The sequence below is a fragment of the Panthera leo genome, chromosome C1 (genome assembly GCF_018350215.1).
Source record: "Panthera leo isolate Ple1 chromosome C1, P.leo_Ple1_pat1.1, whole genome shotgun sequence".
NCBI lineage: Eukaryota > Metazoa > Chordata > Mammalia > Carnivora > Felidae > Panthera > Panthera leo.
Genome location: NC_056686.1, coordinates 27,707,374 through 27,728,954, shown reverse-complemented (window position 1 = coordinate 27,728,954; position 21,581 = coordinate 27,707,374). Strand labels below are relative to the sequence as shown.

General features: G+C 40.3%; 1 protein-coding gene across 2 annotated transcripts in view; it reads right to left on the bottom strand.

Moving 5' to 3' along the window:
* The window catches only part of THRAP3 (thyroid hormone receptor associated protein 3), a 75,116-nt gene that overhangs the window by 18,863 nt on the left and 34,672 nt on the right, over positions 1-21,581 (bottom strand). For both annotated transcript variants that reach the window (XM_042953171.1, XM_042953172.1), the window contains one exon: positions 1,186-1,353. In XM_042953171.1, the coding sequence (XP_042809105.1) occupies positions 1,186-1,322 (137 nt within the window). In that variant the 5' untranslated portion in view covers positions 1,323-1,353. The remainder of the gene's footprint in view (positions 1-1,185; positions 1,354-21,581) is intronic.

The window sequence follows — 21,581 nt, the reverse complement described above, 5'->3', positions numbered from 1 at the left end:
TTTTTTAAAAGAATCATTAATATTTATGCACACCAACTTTTTATTCACCCTCTGGTCTGAAATTAATTTTTTCAGGCAGGCCTCTCACAGATTCCATTTAAGATGTTGGGAGGAAAAAAAGAATCCCACCAATTCCTTAAGACATTTTAGAAGTGCTTCACAGGACTACAGAAGTAAAGAACACAACTTAATAACTACTTTTCCTGAGGTTTATTTTAAATTTTGTAATCAATTCATTTAACAAAAGAATTCTAGAAACTTATGTGAAATAAGGAGTGCAGGGCAGGGGGAGGGGGTCCAAGTGGTGAAGCTGAGAAACTACTTCCTTGCCTGGTGCGATTCTGATAACAAGAACGAAGCTGTGCAAATATCCCCCTTTGGTATTTAAATACATCGATATTCATGGACAGAAACTTGTATCTACAAAAAAGTTCTTGTCTGTTCACAAGAGAAAATTACAAGTTGTAAAGAATGAAAAACCCAACTCACAATACATGAAAAGAGGAAAGGAGATGGGGGTTTTTCTAAGACATAACTGAAACCGGGAGACCCAGTGAAAGATGTGAAACCTGGCAGAATTAAAGAATACTGGCAATAAATTCAAAAGAATTATTTGTACACTTAGGCACAGAGATATCTACCAGAGTGGTTTTTAGATAGTTTTGTTGTGTTTTACTAAATAGACACAGCTTGTTAGTGACTGGCACATCAGATGTACACAAATGACTCCTGTTAAGTTTTTGTGGTTTAATTACATTATTGAATTAACGAGGCTTCTTGCCTCGCAAAGTTGCTCACAGTATTAATCCCCTTAGCTATCTTTTCTTTGGTGATGATGCATACAATCTTTTGTCCAAAGCCTGCAAAAATACCTCAGGAAGAAATCAATCACGTGTAGAGATTTGAAGCAAGCAGCTCAAATAAAACAAAATGCTCTTTCTTCCAAAGTAGATGAGAAACAGTACATGCTGGCAGAGGAGAAAAGGAATTAGGCAAACAGTATGGCAATCAAAGGTGATTTGGATTTGCAGCGTTTGAACAAACCTGTAATATCTGACAGCCCAACCCTCTACTTGAAGCCAACCCCCCACTCCATTTGACACTCACAGAGTCTAGCAAAACATCTTCAGAGACCCTCACTGACCGATATAATGGTTATCCCGATTTACGATCACATCCCCTTACCTCAGCCTGCGCTTCCTTGAACGAGAAACAGATCGACTTCTGGACCGAGACTTCGAAAATGAACGAGAACGAGATCTTGATGCAGATCTTGAGCGAGAAGAGCGAGATCCAGACTTGGATTTGTTTGTTTTTGACATCTCTGAAGAGAGGGTCACTTTTTAATTACACCTAAAGTAGAAAACAGATGCAAACAAATGAGGGAATACCTTTGCAAACTTGAACTTCTCTGGACACTTAGAAACAATTGTTTTTTTTAAACAAATGAAATGACTGATTAAAAACACTGCCCGTTTATCAAGAGGAATTTCTACGGTGTTCACACTTCATTTAAAAAGATTTTTTTAGGGCCAGGTGGATGGCACAGTCGGTTAAGCAACTGACTCTTGATTTCAGCTCAGGTCTTCACTCTCAGGGTCACGAGTTCAAGCCCCATGTTGGGCTCTGCCCTGGGCATGAAGCCTACTTAAAAAATAAATAAAATTTGGGGGGGGAGGGGTGCCTGGCTGGCTCAGTTGATGGAGCGTGCAACTCTTGATCTCAGGGTTGTGAGACTGGGCCCCATGCTGGACATGGAGCTTACTTTAAAAACAATTTTTTTATTTTTTATTTAGGGAAGGATTTCTAAGCAGCACAATCCCAAACAAACCAAGCCATAGCAGCAAATGGAAAATCTGACCTGTAGCTCTGACTTGGAAACACAATAAACCACTTAACAAAGTGAGAGGAGCTACCAATGATTTGGTACACATAGTCTTTTTTTTCAGTAAGCAGACAAGTTTTTCAGACTAAGTCAGCTGTTAAAAGTATTGAGAAGACCTGGGACAGGTTTCCCAATTCTTTTTTTTTTAATTTTTAATGTTCATTTTTGAGGGAAAGAAAGAGGGAGAGGGAGGGGCAGACAGATAGCAAGAGACACAGAATGTGAAGCAGGCCCAGGTTCTGAGCTGTCAGTACAGCAGAGCCCGATGCAGGGCTTGAATTCATGAGCTGTGAGATCATGACCTGAGCCGAAGTCAGACCCTTAACCAACAGCCACCCAGGAACCCCCTGGGTTTCCCAATTCTAAGAAAAGAAACTCTATGCAATGATGTCTTGTTACTGAGTGTATGGCAACAGCTGACCATTTCTCTACTCCCTAGGCCTTAAAGCCACGGGGCAAATCCTTAATATTTCATTCCAAGAAAAAGGCTTAAAAAGTGTGCAAGAACAACACAAAATGGTGTTGGGAAAACTGAACAGCTACATGCAAACAAATGAAATTGAATGACTTTCTTGTACCATACACAAAAACAAACTCAAAATGGATAAAGGACCTAATAAATGTGAGACTTGAAACCATAAAAATCCTGGAAGAGAGCACAGGCAGTAATTTCTCTGACGTTGGCTATAGCAACATTTTCCGATATAGGTCTCATGAGGCAGGGGAAACAAAAGTAAAAATAAACCATTGGGACTACGTCAAAATAAAAAGCTTCTGCACAATGGGGTGCCTGGGTGGCTCAGTCGGTTGAGTGTCTAACTCTTAATTTTGGCTCAGGTCATGATCTCAGGCTTGCGGGATCAAGCCCCATGTCAGGCTCTGTGCTGGGCTTGGAGCCTGGTTGGGAGCCTCTCTCTCCCTCTTCCCCTCTCCCCTGCTCCACACTCTCTCTCTCTAAATTAAAAATAAAAATAAATGTGTTTTAAATAAAGCTTCTGCACAGTGGGGGAAACAATCAGTAAAACAAAAAGACAACCTACTGAACAGAAGAAGATATACACAAATGATACATACGATAAGGGATTAGTACCCAAAATATATAAACAACTCATACAACTCAATACCAAAAACAACAAATAATCCAATTAAAAAATGGGCAGAAGACACAGACATTTCTCTTCAAAGAGGACATACATAAACAGCCAAGAGACACATAAAAAGATGCTTGACATTACTCATCATCAGGGAAATGCAAATCAAAACCACAATGAGGTTATCACCTCATGCCTATCAGAATGGCTAAAATCAAAAACACAAGAAACAACAAATGTTGGTGAGGATGTGGAGAAAAAGGAACCCCTGTGCGCTACTGGTGGAGATGCAAACTGGTGTGGCCACTGTGGAAAACAGTTAAAACTTAGAAACAGAACTACCTTATGATCCAATAATTCTATTATTGGGTATTTACCCAAAGAATATGGAAACACTAATTCGAAAAGACAGATGCATCCCTATATTTATTGCAGCACTATTTACAATAGCCAAAATACGGAAGCAGCTCAAGTGTCCATCAACAGGTGAAAATATAAAGAAGTTGTGGTGGAATGGAATATTACTCAGCCATAAAAATGAGTGAATTCTTGCCATTTGCAACAACATGGATGGATCTAGTGGGTATAATGCTACATGAAGTCAGAGAAAGACAACTACCATATGATTTCACTCCTATGTGGAATTTAAGAAACTAAACAAATAGGGGTGCCTGGGTGGCTCAGTTGGTTAAGAGTCTGATTTTAGCTCAGGTCATGATGATCTCACGGTTCTTGTTTTCGAGCCCTCTGCTGTCAGCGCAGAGCCTGCTTTGGATCCTCGGTCTCCCCATTTCTCTGTCCCTCCCCCTGCTTGTGCGTGCTGTCTCAAAAATAAACTTTGAAAAACAAATTTAATTTAATTTAAAAAAAGAGAAAGAGGAAAAAAGACATAAACAAAAAAACAGACTCTTAAGCATAGAGAACTGATGATTACCCAAGTGAAGGCTGGAGAGAGGGGGAATGGGTAAAACAGGTGACAGGAAGAGCACTGAGTAATGTACAGAACTGTTAGATCACTATATTGTATACCTGAAACTAATGTAACACTGTATGTTAATTATACTTGAATTTAAAAAAAAAATGCAAGAGTATTCTCAAATACTCTAATACCATGGTACTACATCCTGTAAAATAGAGGATATTAATCCTAAATATAAATATAAATATAATCCATAAAACACAGTCCTGAGGTAATTTATAAAGTGAAGAACTGTCACTTTCTTTTAGCTCTTCTTTAGCATCAAGAGGCAACCTTTTTTGGGGGTCATTTGCCCATGAAAAAACAAAACTGTCTTTTTCCTTGTTTTTCCTCCCCCGCAGGAATGAATGAATGAATGGAGAGCCTCAGAATTGCACCGACAAGCCCGCTACGTTTGGTCAGCAAGGCACACTCGCACTCTATCAAGCCGTCTCACTTATTCTCCTTTATACCCTATGACTACAACTGTGGCGACTTCCAAGGAGCAAAAAGTTGAAGGGCTATAGCTTGTGTGTATCAGGAAGAACAAGGGATCGGCCAAAAACCACAAAGCTGGTTAATAGCCAAACCAGGCCAAAATTCTAGGGCTTATTCTATCACACCTCACTGCTTCACAGTTTTGCTGTAGATTCTTTTATGATGCTGACCCTGGCTTGTAAAGGGAAAATGATAATCAACAAACATTTCACCCTCCCCTACCTCTCAGATTTTGTTATTCAGATCTTAGCTCAAAAGCCATCTCCTCAGGTGGCTCAATCTGTTAAAGGGCGGACTCTTGATTCCGGTTCAGGTCGTGATCTCATAATACGTGAATTCAAGTTCAAGTTCGCCCCAGTCTCTAATTATTACACCCCAGTTTTAGATACAAATTTTAAGAGTTTGTAGAAAGGCAAGCAAGTCCAGGAGGCTGCTATCGCACTAGATCATAGGGGAAATAACTATACCCATAGGAAAGAGACCTGATTTGGAGGACGGAAAACCACTCGGAAGCCAGAGACAAAAACGATAGTAAGATATTGCTAAATGAGGGAACCAAAGACCTAGAGTCTAGGCCCTGCCAAAGGGACTGAACTGTTGTGTGCTCCAGCAAGGTCAAAGAGATTTCCATTTGAAGCCGATTTTTGGCAGAAGTGTCACTGTACAAAGCCAGGGTAGAGGACTAAGTAGCTATTCAGGGATGAAGAGGTGGAGGTGTAACTGAGCAATTTAAAGGAACTGAATACGGAAAATGCATTTTGTTTTTCTGGTTGGCCTTCAGCAAATTTTAGGTATAGTCTTGCTGAATGGCTTTTTTTCTGTCACAAATTTAGGGCTATTTCTGCCTCGTGATATCTCTGCCCAATCTTCAATTTTAGCTGAAGTCAAAATGAAAAATCCTTTTAGATCACTGGTATTGTCCACAACAGGTGGACAATAAAAAAAAGAAAAAAGAAAAAAAAGGATCAGCAAGCTAGTGTTGAAATACTCATTTCACCCCCAGAAATTGGAAAATTACAAAGCTTATTTTCATTAAGAGGAAGAAAAACTTGTCATCTAAATGCAGATAAAGCCAAACCTAACATTTCTAAATATAAACTTACTAGAATTGACAAGTATGCTTAAGAGTCACAATACTGTGATACCACCCTTACTCCTACTCCTGGAACTTTTTAAACGTGAATTGAAACTGATTTTAAAAACATCATTATACTCTGAGAAAGAAGTGGAGTGACTCTGGATAAAATGAAACCACAGCTGGAGATAAAGCAATGAATCACTTAACTCATTTGAGAGGATGCTAAATAGAGGATAAACAGTTAAATTAAAATTAAAGCAGAACTGATTCTGGCCTTCATGGATCTCAAAGTCTAGAGGTGCTAAAAGACAGCAAATAAGGAAGCAAGCAAAGATGTAATTACAAATTCTGGTAGTTACTAAAAGACAAAGACCACATAATGTTAGTAAGCTTATGCAGAGTAGTACTGACTTATTTTATTTAGATAAGATGATGAAGATAAGATGGTGAAAAGCTAGCATTTAAGTGGTCACCTGAAGAATAACAAACAGCAAATTACAGGAAGAAAAAGGGAAAGGAAATGTCCAAAAGACATGAAGTTTTTTCTCTGGATATCCATAAATACATATAGAAATAAATCCCTTTTAGTATAAGGTAGGGACAAACATAAGTAAAGCCATTTGATCAGATCAGCAAAGTTCATTCGAAACAACTCTCAATTCTATTTTAAAGACTTTCAGACTTTACGTGATTACACACACCTTTTCCTTTTTCTACCATTTCTTCCTTGTTCATGTTCTACAAATATATTGGGAAATGGGACAAACATCACCTTGGAAATCAATCTGGCACCTTTTTACATGTTACAAATTCCTAGCATTTGATTTCTGTTCAAACTAAAATTTCCCCAAAGGGAAGTTCTGCTTCTTCAACAAACCCCACTCTTCCTGAAGAGGCTTGTTTCATTTCAAATACTATAGAAGAGTCTAGTCCTTACAGAAGAACTATGGCTTAATATGGCAGCTCAAGGCTATGAAACGTGCCTCAGGCAAAAACATACCCCCTCAAACACAATCTGGGTAAAAACTTCTTCTCACAATGAAGGTAAGGGAGTGCTGTTCCTCCACCAGCATTATAGAAGAATCCACCAATGGAACAAGTAGCAATCAATACTTACTATCCACTATGTGCCTGGCATGTTAAGGATGCGGAAGCATAGGACCTGGCTCTAAACTCCTATAGTTAAGGGCCTGGTAAGACCCAAATATCCTCAACTTTCCAATAGTCTTTAGACGATGTGGTACCAGTTTGTCTTCCTTCATTGGAAACTCAGAACTTAAAGGAATTCTCCAAATGTGGCCTACTACAGAACTCTTTAGATACTATTAATGCATCTGAAAATGTCTCTTTCTGGAAAGCCATACCAAGCACATGTAGATTTGGAGCACGTCCCAATACTTCTCTCACACACCCTTCTGCAGCTGCAAGATGTCTTCCTCCTCCATCTTGTATGTTTATCCGACTACTGTTCTCTTTTTTCCTACCTTTTCTTTAAAACCCAAGAGAAGAATTTCAAACAGCCTTTTTGAAATTATTTCAGATACAATTCAGTCACTTGGAGCAAGGGTTCACTTTCAAACTGTTCCCGCAGAGCCACTTGAGAGCACAGTCCCCCAAGCCTTCCCCACCCAAACCACTCCCTCCTCTAATTACCAAGCAGATAAACAGGCCTTGGGAGAACAGATGCATTGTACTTAAAATGAAGGCAGTAAGATATATAATTATATGACTTTTATATCATTAAAAACATATCTTATTATTCAACTCAAAGAAGAAGTAACATTGGCAGACAAAGCCAAAACTTCTCTAAATCAAAAACTCTCAAAGGATGAATTAAATTATTCCTTTTCCCTTCTCACCTCAGATTAAGTTTCTTCTCAGTGTCCCTAAGTGATTATGCCAGCATTACCTTGGCCAAGTTGTAGGCATCTGCTGAATTCACCAGAATAAACATTATGGGAGTATTTACCCCATGGCTGGAACCCTGCAGGTAGCCTACTGAAAGGAGGCAGGAGATTGGGTTCCTAAAACTAAGTAGTGCCAGATAGAACCTCAACAGGCCACACGGGGTTCCAACCTTTGCATGCCAAACAACCAAGCTACACATAAACCAAACAACTATCCTTCACTCCATAAATAATTCGGTTCGTATTTTAAAAGGTCTTCTCAGACTTTATTTTTAAAGAAAGAGCATTTAGGGGCGCCTGGGTGGCTCAGCAGGTTGAGCATCCAACTTCAGCTTAGGTCATGATCTTGCGTTTGTGAGTTCAGGCCCCGTGTCGGGCTCTGTGCTGACAGCTCAGAGCCTGGAGGCTGCTTCCGATTCTGTGTCTCCCTCTTTCTGCTCCTCCCCCTACTCACACTCTGTCTCCGCCTCTCAAAAAATAAAAACATTAAAAAAAAAAAAAGTTTAAAGAAAGGATTTTATTAGTCAAGCAAATAAAAACTAAAGGCAAACATACAATAACCTAGAAACAGAATGGTAACATGAAGCAGACCCAAATCCTCCCTAATATGTGAAATCAATTCAAACCTAAGTCCTTTAAAGCTTTCTAAACCCATGGAAAGATAGGGAAACGGGAGCTGGGCAAGAGACAAATACCTATGACGAACAGTCTGATCTCTGGATAGCTGCACCTGAACTATTCTGAATGGCTCCACTGCTCTAATCTAATGTCTGTAGAGGGCTTTGCTGGGCAGACTATATTCTTTTTTTCTTTTCTCATTCCCATATCACATTTACCATCTCACAGGACATTCGATTTCTTCAAGAGATCTCACATACCTTGAGCATATTCACAACATTTCGCATGGTACTAACTCTCATTTCAATATACACATTACAACCAATTTAAGACCAAAATCCTAGGTATTCTCCTGATAAACACCAGCCTCTTCCAGCACCAGCAGCTTCCTTGCAGCAATGAAGCATATAGAGGTGCCTTTGTCTTATCTTCCTAAGTTACTCAGATGTATTAACATCATGAAACTTTCATTACTAATGCTTACTCCAAGGACCCATGACAGAAAAGCCAAGTGTTAATTCAAGAAAGCAGCAGTGTTACAAAGGAACATTTATTTTTTTTTTTTTTTTTTTTTCAACGTTTTTTTTTTTTTTTAATTTATTTTTTTTGGGACAGAGAGAGACAGAGCATGAACAGGGGAGGGGCAGAGAGAGAGGGAGACACAGAATCGGAAACAGGCTCCAGGCTCCGAGCCATCAGCCCAGAGCCTGACGCGGGGCTCGAACTCACGGACCGCGAGATCGTGACCTGGCTGAAGTCGGACGCTTAACCGACTGCGCCACCCAGGCGCCCCAAGGAACATTTATTTTAATGTTTAATTTGGGTTACAGGACCCAAGTAAGCTCTAAACCAAGAGAATTTCAGGAAGGATCAATAAATATCACCCTCTAAGAGGCAACTAATGGTCAAAACAATGGATAAGAACGGTCACCTATGGAAATCTTCTCCAAAACTAACCCTCCAAAAAGAAACGCAAGAATCTTAGCATAAGGCTTAGAGTTCTTTTAGGTAAGTCTCTAATTTAAAATGTAAATACCATGAGATACACTGAAATATTGAAATGCATAAACATCTATGATCTAACTTTATAAAACACACAAGTTTTAGTCACGAATAAATACTGAAAGGAGGAAACAAGCATTAAGAATTTGCATCTTCTTGAAGTTCAGAGAAAGAGAAAGCTAGAATTTAATGACCCATAACAATCATCTAAAGAAACCTAAAAGTACAGGACCATAGAGTTCAAACCTGAAAATTAGCAAATAACCCAATGGAAGTTTCTGCTTTGCTTCTGGCTAAGACAGGCTAGGGTGGGTGTTGTTTGTCCCCAGCAATGTAAAGTTTATAGGATACATACTTATGATGACAATGGGGAAAAGGATTTTAAATTGGGACTATCCTGAAGAGTTAGGATACATCATTTCCTCAAGTAGGGCAATTCAGCTATGATGATTTGATGGGCTTACTTGTTAAGAACATCTAGCTTCTGGGGCACCTGGGTGGCTCAGTCGGTTAAGCGTCCGACTTCGGCTCAGGTCATGATCTCACGGTCCGTGAGTTCGAGCCCCGCATCGGGCTCTGTGCTGACAGCTCAGAGCCTGGAGCCTGTTTCAGATTCTGTGTCTCCCTCTCTCTCTGCCCCTCCCCTGTTCATACTCTGTCTCAAAAATAAATAAACGTTAAAAAAATTAAAAAAAAAAAAAAAAAAAAAAGAACATCTAGCTTCTGGGGCACCTGGCTGACTCAAGTCATTAGAGCATACAACTCTTGATCTCAGTCACCGTTGTGAGTTCAAGCTCCACAGTGGGCATAGAGTTTACCTGGGGGTAAAATAAAGAATATCTACTTCCTCCTGCTCTATATCTAGAATGAGTTCAAGTCCTGCGTTGGGCGCAGAGCTAGCTTGCAGGGGTGGAGACACATCTAGAATCTGTACCAAGAATACATTCATCAAACATCCTTCTAAATCAGTTTGGCCTCTGAATGGACCTGCCTATCATAAAAGACTGTCCTGCGAACTGGCTTTCTTGCTAGATATGTATCTAATGGAAACGGATTCCTGGCACTTTGATTTATCAATAACAACTGCTAGGGGATGCCTGGGTGGCTCAGTCTGTTGAGTGTTTGATTCTTGATCTCAGCTCAGGTCTTGACATCAGGGGCATGAATTCAAGCCCCGCGTTAAAAAAAAAAAATTGTTTTTTTGTAATTGAGAACCTCAATAACAACTGCTAATATTTACCAAGATATGCCAGACAAGGAGCTACAAACCTTCAGCATTAGCTCATTTTATACACACAAACCTCATTAAATACTATGCTCTGTCCTGTTTCACAGACAAGAAAAAAAAGGGACTTAAGGGGTTAGATATCTCACCCTCAAAGTTCCAAAGCTAAATAGGTCCAAAATTCAAACACGAATTTTTTTTTTTTTAAGTTTATTTTGAGAGAGAAAGAGCACGCAAGCAGAAAGGGGGGGGGGGGGGGGGGAATATCCCAAGCAGGCTCTATGCTGACAGTGCCCCAACATGAAGTTTTTAATATGGTGACTCACCATTACCTTCAAGGTTAGCTACTCCATTTGCATATTGTACCCATCAGTCTCCTGTGAATCTGGTCAAGTTAAAGTAAGAATCTCTGGGGGAGCCTGAGTGGCTCAGTCGGTTAGGTGTCCCACTCTTGGTTTTGGCTCAGGTCATGATCTTGAGGTTCCTGAGTTCAAGCCCAGCATTGGGCTCAGCACTGATAGTGCACAGCCTGCTTGGATCCTCTCATACTCCCTCTCTCTGTGCCCCTCCCCTGCTCACTCTTGCTCACTCTCTCAAAATAAACTTGAAAAAAACTTTTTAAATCTCTGAAGCATAATGATCTCTGAAAGAACTTAATTCTTATACCAGCAAAGCTGAAATGTTTAAAGCACAAAACAGCTCTCTTCCCCCACCCCTATCTCCAGCTCTAACATTCCAAAAAAATGGAAACAGGCTCTACTTAAAACAAATCTCAGAACTTCCAGCACAAAAAGTCGTCTCTTGCCAAAGACAGCAGGAATGTTTCTGCCATCAGTGATTTTACAGAGCCTAAATCAGAGAGCTACAGCCAGGTGTAGAGAACAAAGAGCTTCATGTGACAAGAGACTGATAACAAGAAACATGAATATACCTAGGATTAAAAAATGGCCCTCACTTGGGAAGGGAAAATTAGTTTCCACTGTTTATGGATCTCTAACATAACCCAAAAAGGATGAAGAAAGTTCCTGAGGACTGAATCCACATGGGCCTGGACTGGCTGTCCTTTGCATACACCCCAAGACTGAGTCTCTGCTCTGCCAGAAGACAGCACACTTTTCCGGATCAGATGGCACTACATTTGAGGACCGTAAGGTTGCTAACCAAATTAGTTTCACGACCTGGGATACCAAAACCAGGAGGCTACAAAATGAGCTGGTCGGAGATCACGTCTGATTTGCTCTCCAGTTGTATCTTCAGCACTTCGCAAAGTCATTAGCCACAAGACTGGACACTTCACATTTCAAACTTCCTCTTCATTCTCCAAGCTCTCCACCAAAGTAGCAGTTTATCATATATAAATAATACAATCCAGGATAGAATTAAGTATATACCATAGGCTAACCACTGCTGCTCAATGGGAAGTTGAGATCACTCTTTCTTGTCCCTTCTACATCTTACTCCAAGGTACAGAAAGCCAAACTGACCTCCGTGTTAGGGAGATACTGACACTCTATTTATTAGTGCCAGGTCAGAGTAAAACTTCAATGCCACCAAGTCCAGTCAAGACAGCCATGCTTTGGGGGCGCCTGGGTGGCTCATTCAGTTAAGCATCTGACTCTTGATCTCAGCTCAGGTCATAATCTCAAGGTTCCTGGGATCATGTCCCATCCCACAATGGGCTCTGCTCTGACAGCACGGAGCCTGCTTGGGATTCTCTCTCCCCCTCCACCGCTCATGCGTGTGCTCGCTCTCTCTCAATACAATAAATAAATTAAAAAAAAAAAAAAAGCCATGCTTTTAATAGTCACTAGTGCAAGAAGTAGATATTCTTGGTCAACAAGACACAAAATGACTAAGATAAAGAAAAGATAGACGGAAAACTACCAAGAAAGAAATTCACCATTCATAAAAAGTTGTGAACAAAGCAATGGTCTGACTTGTGCTTTGTATGCCTCTGGATACTTCTGGCTAGGAAAGCAGGGCTCAGGTGAAACATTACACATGTTTACTATTTTATGCTTTCCTCTGGAGATTATCCCTCTCCTGAGTGAGAGACAGAAACAGAATCAAGAGCAGCTGGGGGTATCTCTAGGGTAACACTTTGCTAAGGCTTCACACCCCACCCACATCCCTGAAGAAACTGAACTCAGGTGGGGGAGGGGCCTTTGGGGAGAATGACAATGAAGGGGGTCTCTGATCTGATTTCCATTCAGAACTGAAATTAGTATTATATTTACAGATTTAATAATCAACTCTATTAACTGGCTCTCTTAAATTATTAAGTAAGCTAATAAATATAATACTAATTTCAATTCTGAGATTCTAAAACTTATAGAGAAGAATAATCACACATGCATTAAGTACCTTCCTAAAGGTGGGAAAGGGCCTTTGGGGAGAATGGCAATTTTATTGCTTAAACAACCTAAAGAAATAATAGAAGACTTGACCTTGCCTAGATTATAAAATCAAAATTATTCTGGGGGTGTCTGGGTGGCTCAGTCAGTTAAGAATCTGACTTGGCTCAGGTCATAATCTCACAGTTTGTGTGTTGGAGCTCTGCGTTGGGCCCTGTGCTGACAGCTCAGAGCCTGGAGCCTGCTTCAGATTCCATCTCCCTCTCTCTCTGCCCATCCCACACTTGCACTGTCTCTCTCAAAAATAAACAAACATTAAAAAAAAAAATTTAATATATTCGGAAGTTTAGTGCTGAAATTCTTAAACTTTAAATACTGAATTCTAGGGGCGCCTGGGTGGCTCAGTCGGTTAAGCGGCCGACTTCGGCTCAGGTCATGATCTCGCGGTCCGTGAGTTCGAGCCCCGCGTCGGGCTCTGTGCTGACAGCTCAGAGCCTGGAGCCTGTTTCAGATTCTGTGTCTCCCTCTCTCTCTGACCCTCCCCCGTTCATGCTCTGTCTCTCTCTGTCTCAAAAATAAATAAACGTTTAAAAAAATAAATAAATAAATACTGAATCCTAAAAATAAATAAATAAATAAATAAATACTGAATTCTACGGAATTTGGTAGAACTTCTTTAAAAATGTGTAATATGTGGGTGCAGATGTACATTTAAGATGTACCTACTTAAGCACATGCAGCAAACTGTTAACAGCTGTTACCTCTGCAGAGCAGGAAGGAAGATTTAAGAGGAAGGGGGCAGGAGAAGGGAGAGACATAAAATGAGGGACATAGAATGACAGCTTCTTACTTTACATATAATTCTCTTAGCTGGTCATTCTACAGATGACTTCACCCCATTATTCTAAACATAAAAGTTGTTGACATTCTGGAATTAATGGGTTGATTCTTTCATCTTTAATGTGGAATCACACACCTATCTACCTTCTTCTGAGATATTTTAAAAAATCTAAAATAGTAACTTCCATGACCCTAAATAAATAAAGCTGCACTGTAATTACTCGAAGTCCATTTGAGAAAGTCTTATCACATTGGAATTGTTTTATTCTTTTAGGACTTTAGAGAGGGTTAGGAAAGGCTTGCTTTACAGTCAACTGAGTTCTATTTCTTTAAAATGTTTTTACTATGGAAGTGTTGATTCATACTCAAAAATAGAACAGTGTAAGGAACCCAAGTGTGCCCAGCACCCAGCTTCAAAAACCATCAACTCTCTGCAGGTAGGCTCTACTTATGGTCAAAATGCTAACAAATTTGGGTGAATGTAGCCAGTCTCTGCAGCTATTTTCCTGTATCTTTTCCCTTGAAATAAAAACAGAAAACAAAAAACAAAAGAACGAAAAACGAGAGACTCCTTATATTAAAAAAATTACAAATATAAATATCAAATCATTATGTTGTACACTTGAAATTAAACTTTTTTTTTTTAATTTTCTTTTTAAAACGTTTATTTATTTTTGAGACAGAGAGAGACAGAGCATTAACAGGGGAGGGGCAGAGAGAGAGGGAGACACAGAATCTGAAACAGGCTCCAGGCTCTGAGCTGACGGTCAGCACAGAGCCCGACGCGGGGCTCGAACCCACGAACCGTGAGATCATGACCTAAGCTGAAGTCGGCCGCTTAACCGACCGAGCCACCCAGGCACCCCTGTTGTACACTTGAAATGAGTATGTCAATTATACCTCAATAAAAAAAACAAACCTGGGATGCCTGGCTGGTTCAGTCAGTACAGCATGTGACTCTTGATCTTGGGGTTGTGAATTTGAGCCCCACGTTAAGTGCGGAGACCACTTAAAAATAAAATCTTAAAAAAAAAAAAAAATCAAAACCCAGATATGCAATGAAGAGACCCAAATCGCTCACCTCTACATGCTTCTCCTTGTGTGCTCTACAAATAAGTCTAAAAGAAGAATCATTTATCAGCAAATAACAATCACTCTGATTTAAGTTCAAACACATCCAAAGCAAATTCCAAAGTGCAACCCTAAACTATCTCCTAATTCCAGGACATGAGTAGTCCAAAATACCGTTCCCATTGTGTGCTGTTTCATCAACTTGTTTTTAGAAGTGTGAATACTTCATAACAGCTGAGAAGATCACGATGAGAAAGTAGAAAATACATATTAACAAACTGTACGTTTGATTAGCAACCCCCCAAAAAAACCCAACCCAAGGTTTCTAATTCTACAGAGTCCAAAATACACTGTAAAACTGGTGACTTCACTACAACTGTTTGGTATTTAGGAAAATACAACTTTGTCATTTTTTTTTCCCCGATGTGCCTTTTTATGTCAGCCTTATTATCAACTTCCCTAAAAATAACTTTTATTAATGAAAGCATATATATTTATGCTAACAATGGACCTGTTTACAAAACAAATTCCCAACTGTCCTAACAGTAGGAGGAACCAGCTTGGCAACCTTCACAGAAATCATGCAGTCTGTACCCAGAAACGAGAGGGATAAAAGCCAGCCAGCAAAGCCCACACCCTTGGAGAAACTGTATCTGGCCCCCGGTTCTTATGTCAGGGTTAACTGCAGAAACAAAAGGCCAAACTGTGTGTACTGTTTTCACTACATAAAAAACTAACATGTCAGTTATCCATAGACACACGGACAATATGTCTAAGTGAGCATTAAGAAGTTTCTCTGAGGGTGAGCTATGAAGTAATTTAAAAGTAGAGCAATTAAGGAATGGCCAGCCTAGCATAAAACTACACATACTAGAAATACTAGGCCAGCTTTTATCCACAAGAGTTCAATTCCAAGTGCTCAAAAACTCAATCTCTGTTCTTTCTTTCCTATCCCTAGTGTTTCTTTGGATGGCAAATGACAACTCCAAAGTATTTGTCTCTTAGAAAATCCACACCCAAGATTACACTGTATGTTAACAAACTTGAGAATAAAATTAAAAAAAAAAAAAAAAAAAAATTCTTTTAAAGAAAAAAATCCATGGGGCGCCTGGGTGGCTCAGTCGGTTAAGCGGCCGACTTCAGCTCAGGTCATGATCTCGCGGTCCGTGAGTTCGAGCCCCGCGTCAGGCTCTGTGCTGACCGCTCAGAGCCTGGAGCCTGTTTCGGATTCTGTGTCTCCCTCTCTCTCTGACCCTCCCCCATTCATGCTCTGTCTCTCTCTGTCTCAAAAATAAATAAACGTTAAAAAAAAAATTTTTTTTTTTAAATAAAGAAAAAAATCCATACCAAGCTGAATAGCAAATAAAGAAAAAAGTGACTTTTTGCTGTCACTTCACATTTGAGGGAAATAGGGAATTCCTTTCTAAAAGTTATTTCTATTTACTTTGGATGCTTTGGGCTGCCCTGACCTGTTGGAACAAAACTCATCTCCAAAAGCCACCAGATGATCTGTTACAGATTCTGTGGGTGTATCCAGCAGGGAGCCCATCCTACCTGAGAAAAAGTCTTAACTTCCCTCCTTCTAAGCCCAAGCACCAGTCAGCTAATATACAAGAGACTTGCTCTAGTCTTCTGTTGAGCTATAAACTGCTTTCTTCCTTCCCTCTCCCCACAAAATATCAAGGCCCCCAGGGGAGGGCAGAACTGATCTTTTTCACTGACACTGGTGAGCAATGAAAGGCTGGAAAAAAAAATAAATAACTGGCACCAAGCAAGTGCACAAGCACCTTAAATGAGGGAAATTTACCAAAACCAAATTAATGCTAATAAACCCAGAAACCCTTACATGGGGCAAGTATTTTTACCTCTCTGTGACTGTTTTTTCAATAAAATGATGATTTGGAACAGTTTCCTACTGTCAAAAAGCTTGAAAATCCACACAAACTTAGGAGGACATCCCTCATCCTTACTTCAGATATATCTTACAACTGGAATTAGGGGCCCCTTGGTGGCTCAGCCAGTTAAGCTTCCAACTCTTGATTTCAGCGTAGGTAATGATCTCAGGGTCATGAGATCAAGCCCTGCATAAGGCTCTGTGCTAAGAGCACAGAGCTTGCTTGGGATTCTCTCTCTGCCCCTCCCCCACTGTCTCTCCTTCAAAATTAAGTAAATAAACTAAAAACAAACAAACCTGGAATTAAATGGAATAGCTTAAACTTTCAGCTTTTAAAAAAGAATCTCATCCGGGTGCCTGGGTGGCTCAGTTGGTTAAGCATCCGACTTCAGCTCAGGTCACGATATCAAGACTTGTTGAGTTCAAGCCCCACACTGGGCTCTGTGCTGACAGCTCAGAGCCTGGAGCCTGGTTTGGATTCTGTGTCTCCCTCTTTCTCTCTACCCCTCCCCTGCTCATGCTCTCTCTCTTCTCAAAAATAAATAAAAACATTAAAAAAAAAAAAAAAATCTCATCCTTCCATCCCCTATCAACTCTGAGATTTACTGTAGAAGAAATCATTTAAGATTCACATCATATTCTACTCCTTTATAAAAACTAGCCAATCTGCCTGAAACCCCTTTTTTTTTTTTTAATGTTTTTATTTATTTTTGAGAGGCAGAGCATGAGTAGAGGAGGGGCAGAGAGAGACAGACCAAGACACAGAATCCAAAGCAGGCTCCAGGCTCTGAGCTGTCAGCACAGAGCCCAACACAAGGCTTGAACCCACACTCCGTGAGATCACAACCTGAGCCGAAGTCAGACGCTTAGCCAACTGAGCCACCCAGGCACCCCTGAAACCACTTACCTTCTAACTGTACTTAAAAACTTATCACTTGCATCGGGGAGAAGCCACCTATACCAAATTCAGGCAGCACCAACCTCACTCGGTAAAGATGAGCTCCCAGAACGAGTCTGGGCTCTGCTACAGAATCCTGTCAGGGTGAGGGACACTGCTGCTAGCTTCGTCCCCTCACAGAGCCAGCAAGAGGTCACATTTCCTTTTTCTTCTTCAGTGACTGAATTCATTTCTTGTCTCAATGACATGGCAAGCTCCACCCCTTCCATCTTTCACTTTTTAAAGGAACAGGACCATATTACTTCTGAATAACTTGGAAAGGTAGGAAAAATTCAATGATATGTATTTTTCCCTATTGCACAGAATACAGCAGGCAAAGAGGCACTAATTATTTCAAACCTGATTTCCATACAGGAATCAGAGTTTCATAAAGCTTGCTTGCTTGCCTGCTAGGACATTGGAGAAAATATTAATTTAAGACCACAGTGATAAATCTTTGCTAGGGAACACCTCTATTCACTCTTTTAATCAAACCGCTATTTCTCCTTTAATCAGAAATTAAAACATATGAAAGTCTTAACTAGTGGGATATTCATTCACAGAAGGCAACATAATCAGTGCCTGAAAATTCTGAAAAATGCACACAAATAATGAACTTAGGTCCCTAGTAAAATAAAATGCCTATAAGAAATTTTACACACCAATTAGTTTTAAGTATATATAAGGCATATATATGTACACATATATATGCTTATATAAGCATATATGCTTATAAAGCATAAGTATGCCTCTTAAAGGTATTCTGAAGGAATAACAAGTGTGTAAGTGATAACTTTATTTGCCAGCATCCTGTGTGGTAAGTACAGCATACGGTTTATCTAATAATGTCATAGCAAAAGGAAGTGACGTGAATAAGAGGCATTCTGGGGAACTTTAAGAAAGTAATAATCTCTATAGATTTCAGTTTATTCTTTTGTGAAACGTGGATAATACTAGACATACAACTTCTAAGGCTTCAGGATAAGTAGCAGGTTGGGCTTTACAAACAAAATAGGACACTGCATTGAGATGCTTAACAGAAAGGTAAATACACCATTATTTCAGAATTTAAAACTTAGTCTTGCTTCCTCATTAAAGCAAGATTCACAATCTCTATACACAGGCATACAACGGGAGATACTGCAGGTTTGGTTCCAGACCACAGTAATAAAGTGAGTCAAGTGTTTTGCTTTAAAATTTATGTCTACACTATACTGTAGTCTATTAAATGTGCAATAGCACTGTGTCTAAAAAAATGTACACACTGTAATTAAAAAATACTTTACTGCTAAAAAATGCTAACCATCATCTGAATTTACAGTAAGTTGTAATCCCTAATCATAGATCACCATAACAAATATAATAAAAAACATCTGGAATACTGCAAGAATCACCAAAATGAGACACAGACATGAAGTGAGCAAGAACTGTTGGAGACATGTGCCAACAGACTAGCTTGATGCAGAATTGCCACAAGCATTCAATTTGTAAAAACAAAAAGAAAACAAAACACAAAGTGTCTACCAAGTGCAATAAAGTGAAGAACAGTAAAAGGTAGGTATGCCTACAGTTACTTTGGTTAAGACTGGTATGTGTATATTCCCCAAAAATACCACTGTCCAGCAAGAACCAGGAGCACTCTGTTCACTCTATGAGAATTTATTGAATGCTAATTCTTATGTTATACATTACGCAAGATGCAGCAAGCAAGAGAGAGAAGTTCCCTGTCGTGCTGTAATTATACACAGAAAAGTATTTTGCGGGGCACCTGGGTGTCAGTAGGTTAAGCGTCCAACTCTTGATTTCAGCTCAGGTGATGATCCCAAGGTCGTGGGATCAAGCACTGCATTGGGCTCTGCGCGGAGCATGGAACCTACTCAGGATTCTCTTTCTCCCTCATCCTTTGCCCCTCTCCCTTGCTCACGCTCTCTCTCCCTCTAAAATAAAAAATAGTAGCAAATTAAATAAAAACCACAGTAGCTTTAAAAAAAAGTAGGGGTGCCTGGGTGGCTTAGTAGGTTAAGTGTCCGACTTCAGCTCAGCTCATGATCTCACAGGTCATGAGTTTGAGCCTCGCATCAGGCTCTCTGTCAGTGCAGAACCCACCTTGGATCCTCTGTCCTCCTCTCTCTCTGCCCCTCCCCCGCTCATGCTTAGAGTGTCTCTCTCTCAAAAATAAGTAAACATTTTTTAAGAAAGTATTTTTCACTATCTCTTCAGATTCACAATGTGACTTTGGGAGTTTTCTTTTGCAGGCACCAGTGTAAAGTCAGAAATGATGTCACTAGCTGTGCTATCTTTTGCCAGTCACATCTTCTCTTTGAACTGAAGTTTTCTCAGTTGTTAGAAACAGGGGTAACACTTTAATTCATAATAATGTATCATTATTGGTTCATTAATTGTGCTAAATGTACCATACCGGTGTAAGGTGTTAATGAGGGGAAATTGGGGGGTGCCTGGGTGGCTCAGTCGGTTGAGCGCCCCGACTTCAGCTTGGGTCACAATCTCACAGTTCATGAGTTTGAACCCCACATCGGGCTCTGTGCTAACAGCTCGGAGCCTGGAGCCTGCTTCGGATTCTGTCCCCCTTGCTCTCTGCCCCTCCCCCGCTTGCTTGTGCACATGCATGCATACACTCTCTCTCAAAAATAAACACTGAGGGGCGCCTGGGTGGCTCAGTCGGTTAAGCGGCCGACTTCGGCTCAGGTCATGATCTCGCGGTCCGTGAGTTCGAGCCCCGCGTCGGGCTCTGTGCTGACCGCTCGGAGCCTGGAGCCTGTTTCAGATTCTGTGTCTCCCTCTCTCTGACCCTCCCCTGTTCATGCTCTGTCTCCCCCTGTCTCAAAAATAAATAAAACGTTAAAAAAAAAAAAATTAAAAAAAAAAAATTAAAATAAACACTGAAAAGAAAATTAAAAAAAAAAATAAGGGGGGAACTGGGTAAGGGGAATATAGGAACTATTATGGGTTGAATTGTTTACCCTCACCCCCAGCATTTATATGTTGAAGTCCTAACCCCAAGTACCTCGGAATGGGACCTCATTTGGAGACAGGACCTTCATTGAGGTATAGGACTGGTGTCCTTACAAAAAGAGGAAATCTGGACACAGGGATATGCAGAGGAAAGACAATGTGAAGAGACACAGGAAGAAGACAGCAATCTCCATGCCAAGGAAGCAACCCTGCCAACACCCTGATGTTTCACCTTCGAGCCTCCAGATCTGCAGGGCAATAAACTGCTCTTGTGGAAGTCGCCTAGTTTGTACTTTCTCTCAGCAGCCCGAGCAAACTCATACAAGGATTTTGTACCATCCACGCAATGGTCTAAACCTATCTTCAAACAAAAACTTTTTTAAACAAACAAAAAAAAGCAGGGGGATCTGGTATCCCTCTCTCATGGTTATGAAGACCAAAGTAGAAGATGACTGGGAAATTCCTGTTCAATGGCAAGGGAACCCCAACACACAGCAAGCAACCAAGCTAGCACTAGAATCCAGGTTTCGTTCAGTGTTTTCCACAATCTAAGCTTGCTTCAAGATGCACATAAAGGTGGATGTTAAGGGAGAGAATCTGAAGTAAATTATCAATCTCAAATGCCCTGTCTCAAATGGACAGCACCCCTGAGAGCCACTTTCTAATACAGGACCAGGTTCTGTGGCTTTGGCACCAAAAAAGAACTAGGCTCCAGTCCTGGCTGCTCCATTCATTAGCTGGGTAAGATATTTCCCCAATCTTCCAAAAATGACCTACCACTCACAAAACCACTATGGGAACTAAGTAAGTGTACATAAACTGCCTGGCACATAGCAGATAAGTTCACACCACAAGCTCTGTTCAGCTACAACCCCAGAGTGGTGAGAGGGAGATACTGAGGAACTTTCTCTGACAGCAAACAGATTTCACCACTGAATTCTATTTTCTTGTTATTAGTAATAAGTAATCAGGTATCTTCCTACACAGAACAATAAAGTGCTTTATACCTTTTCTAGCTAAATCAGCATGTATTGCACTGAGAGGTATAAAGAAGCAAGAAAAGGTCATATTCTAAGGTCATGACCTTTGGAGAACAAATCCCTTTGCTGCTAGATGTTAGCAGAGAAAATCAACAGCAAGCTGAGGGGCCATTCATTTGGAACTTGTTCACCACAATATCCCCCAGTGTAGGCAATTTGTGGTATTTTCTCTTGAGAATTTGCTTAAGTCCAATGGGTGTCTACTAATCA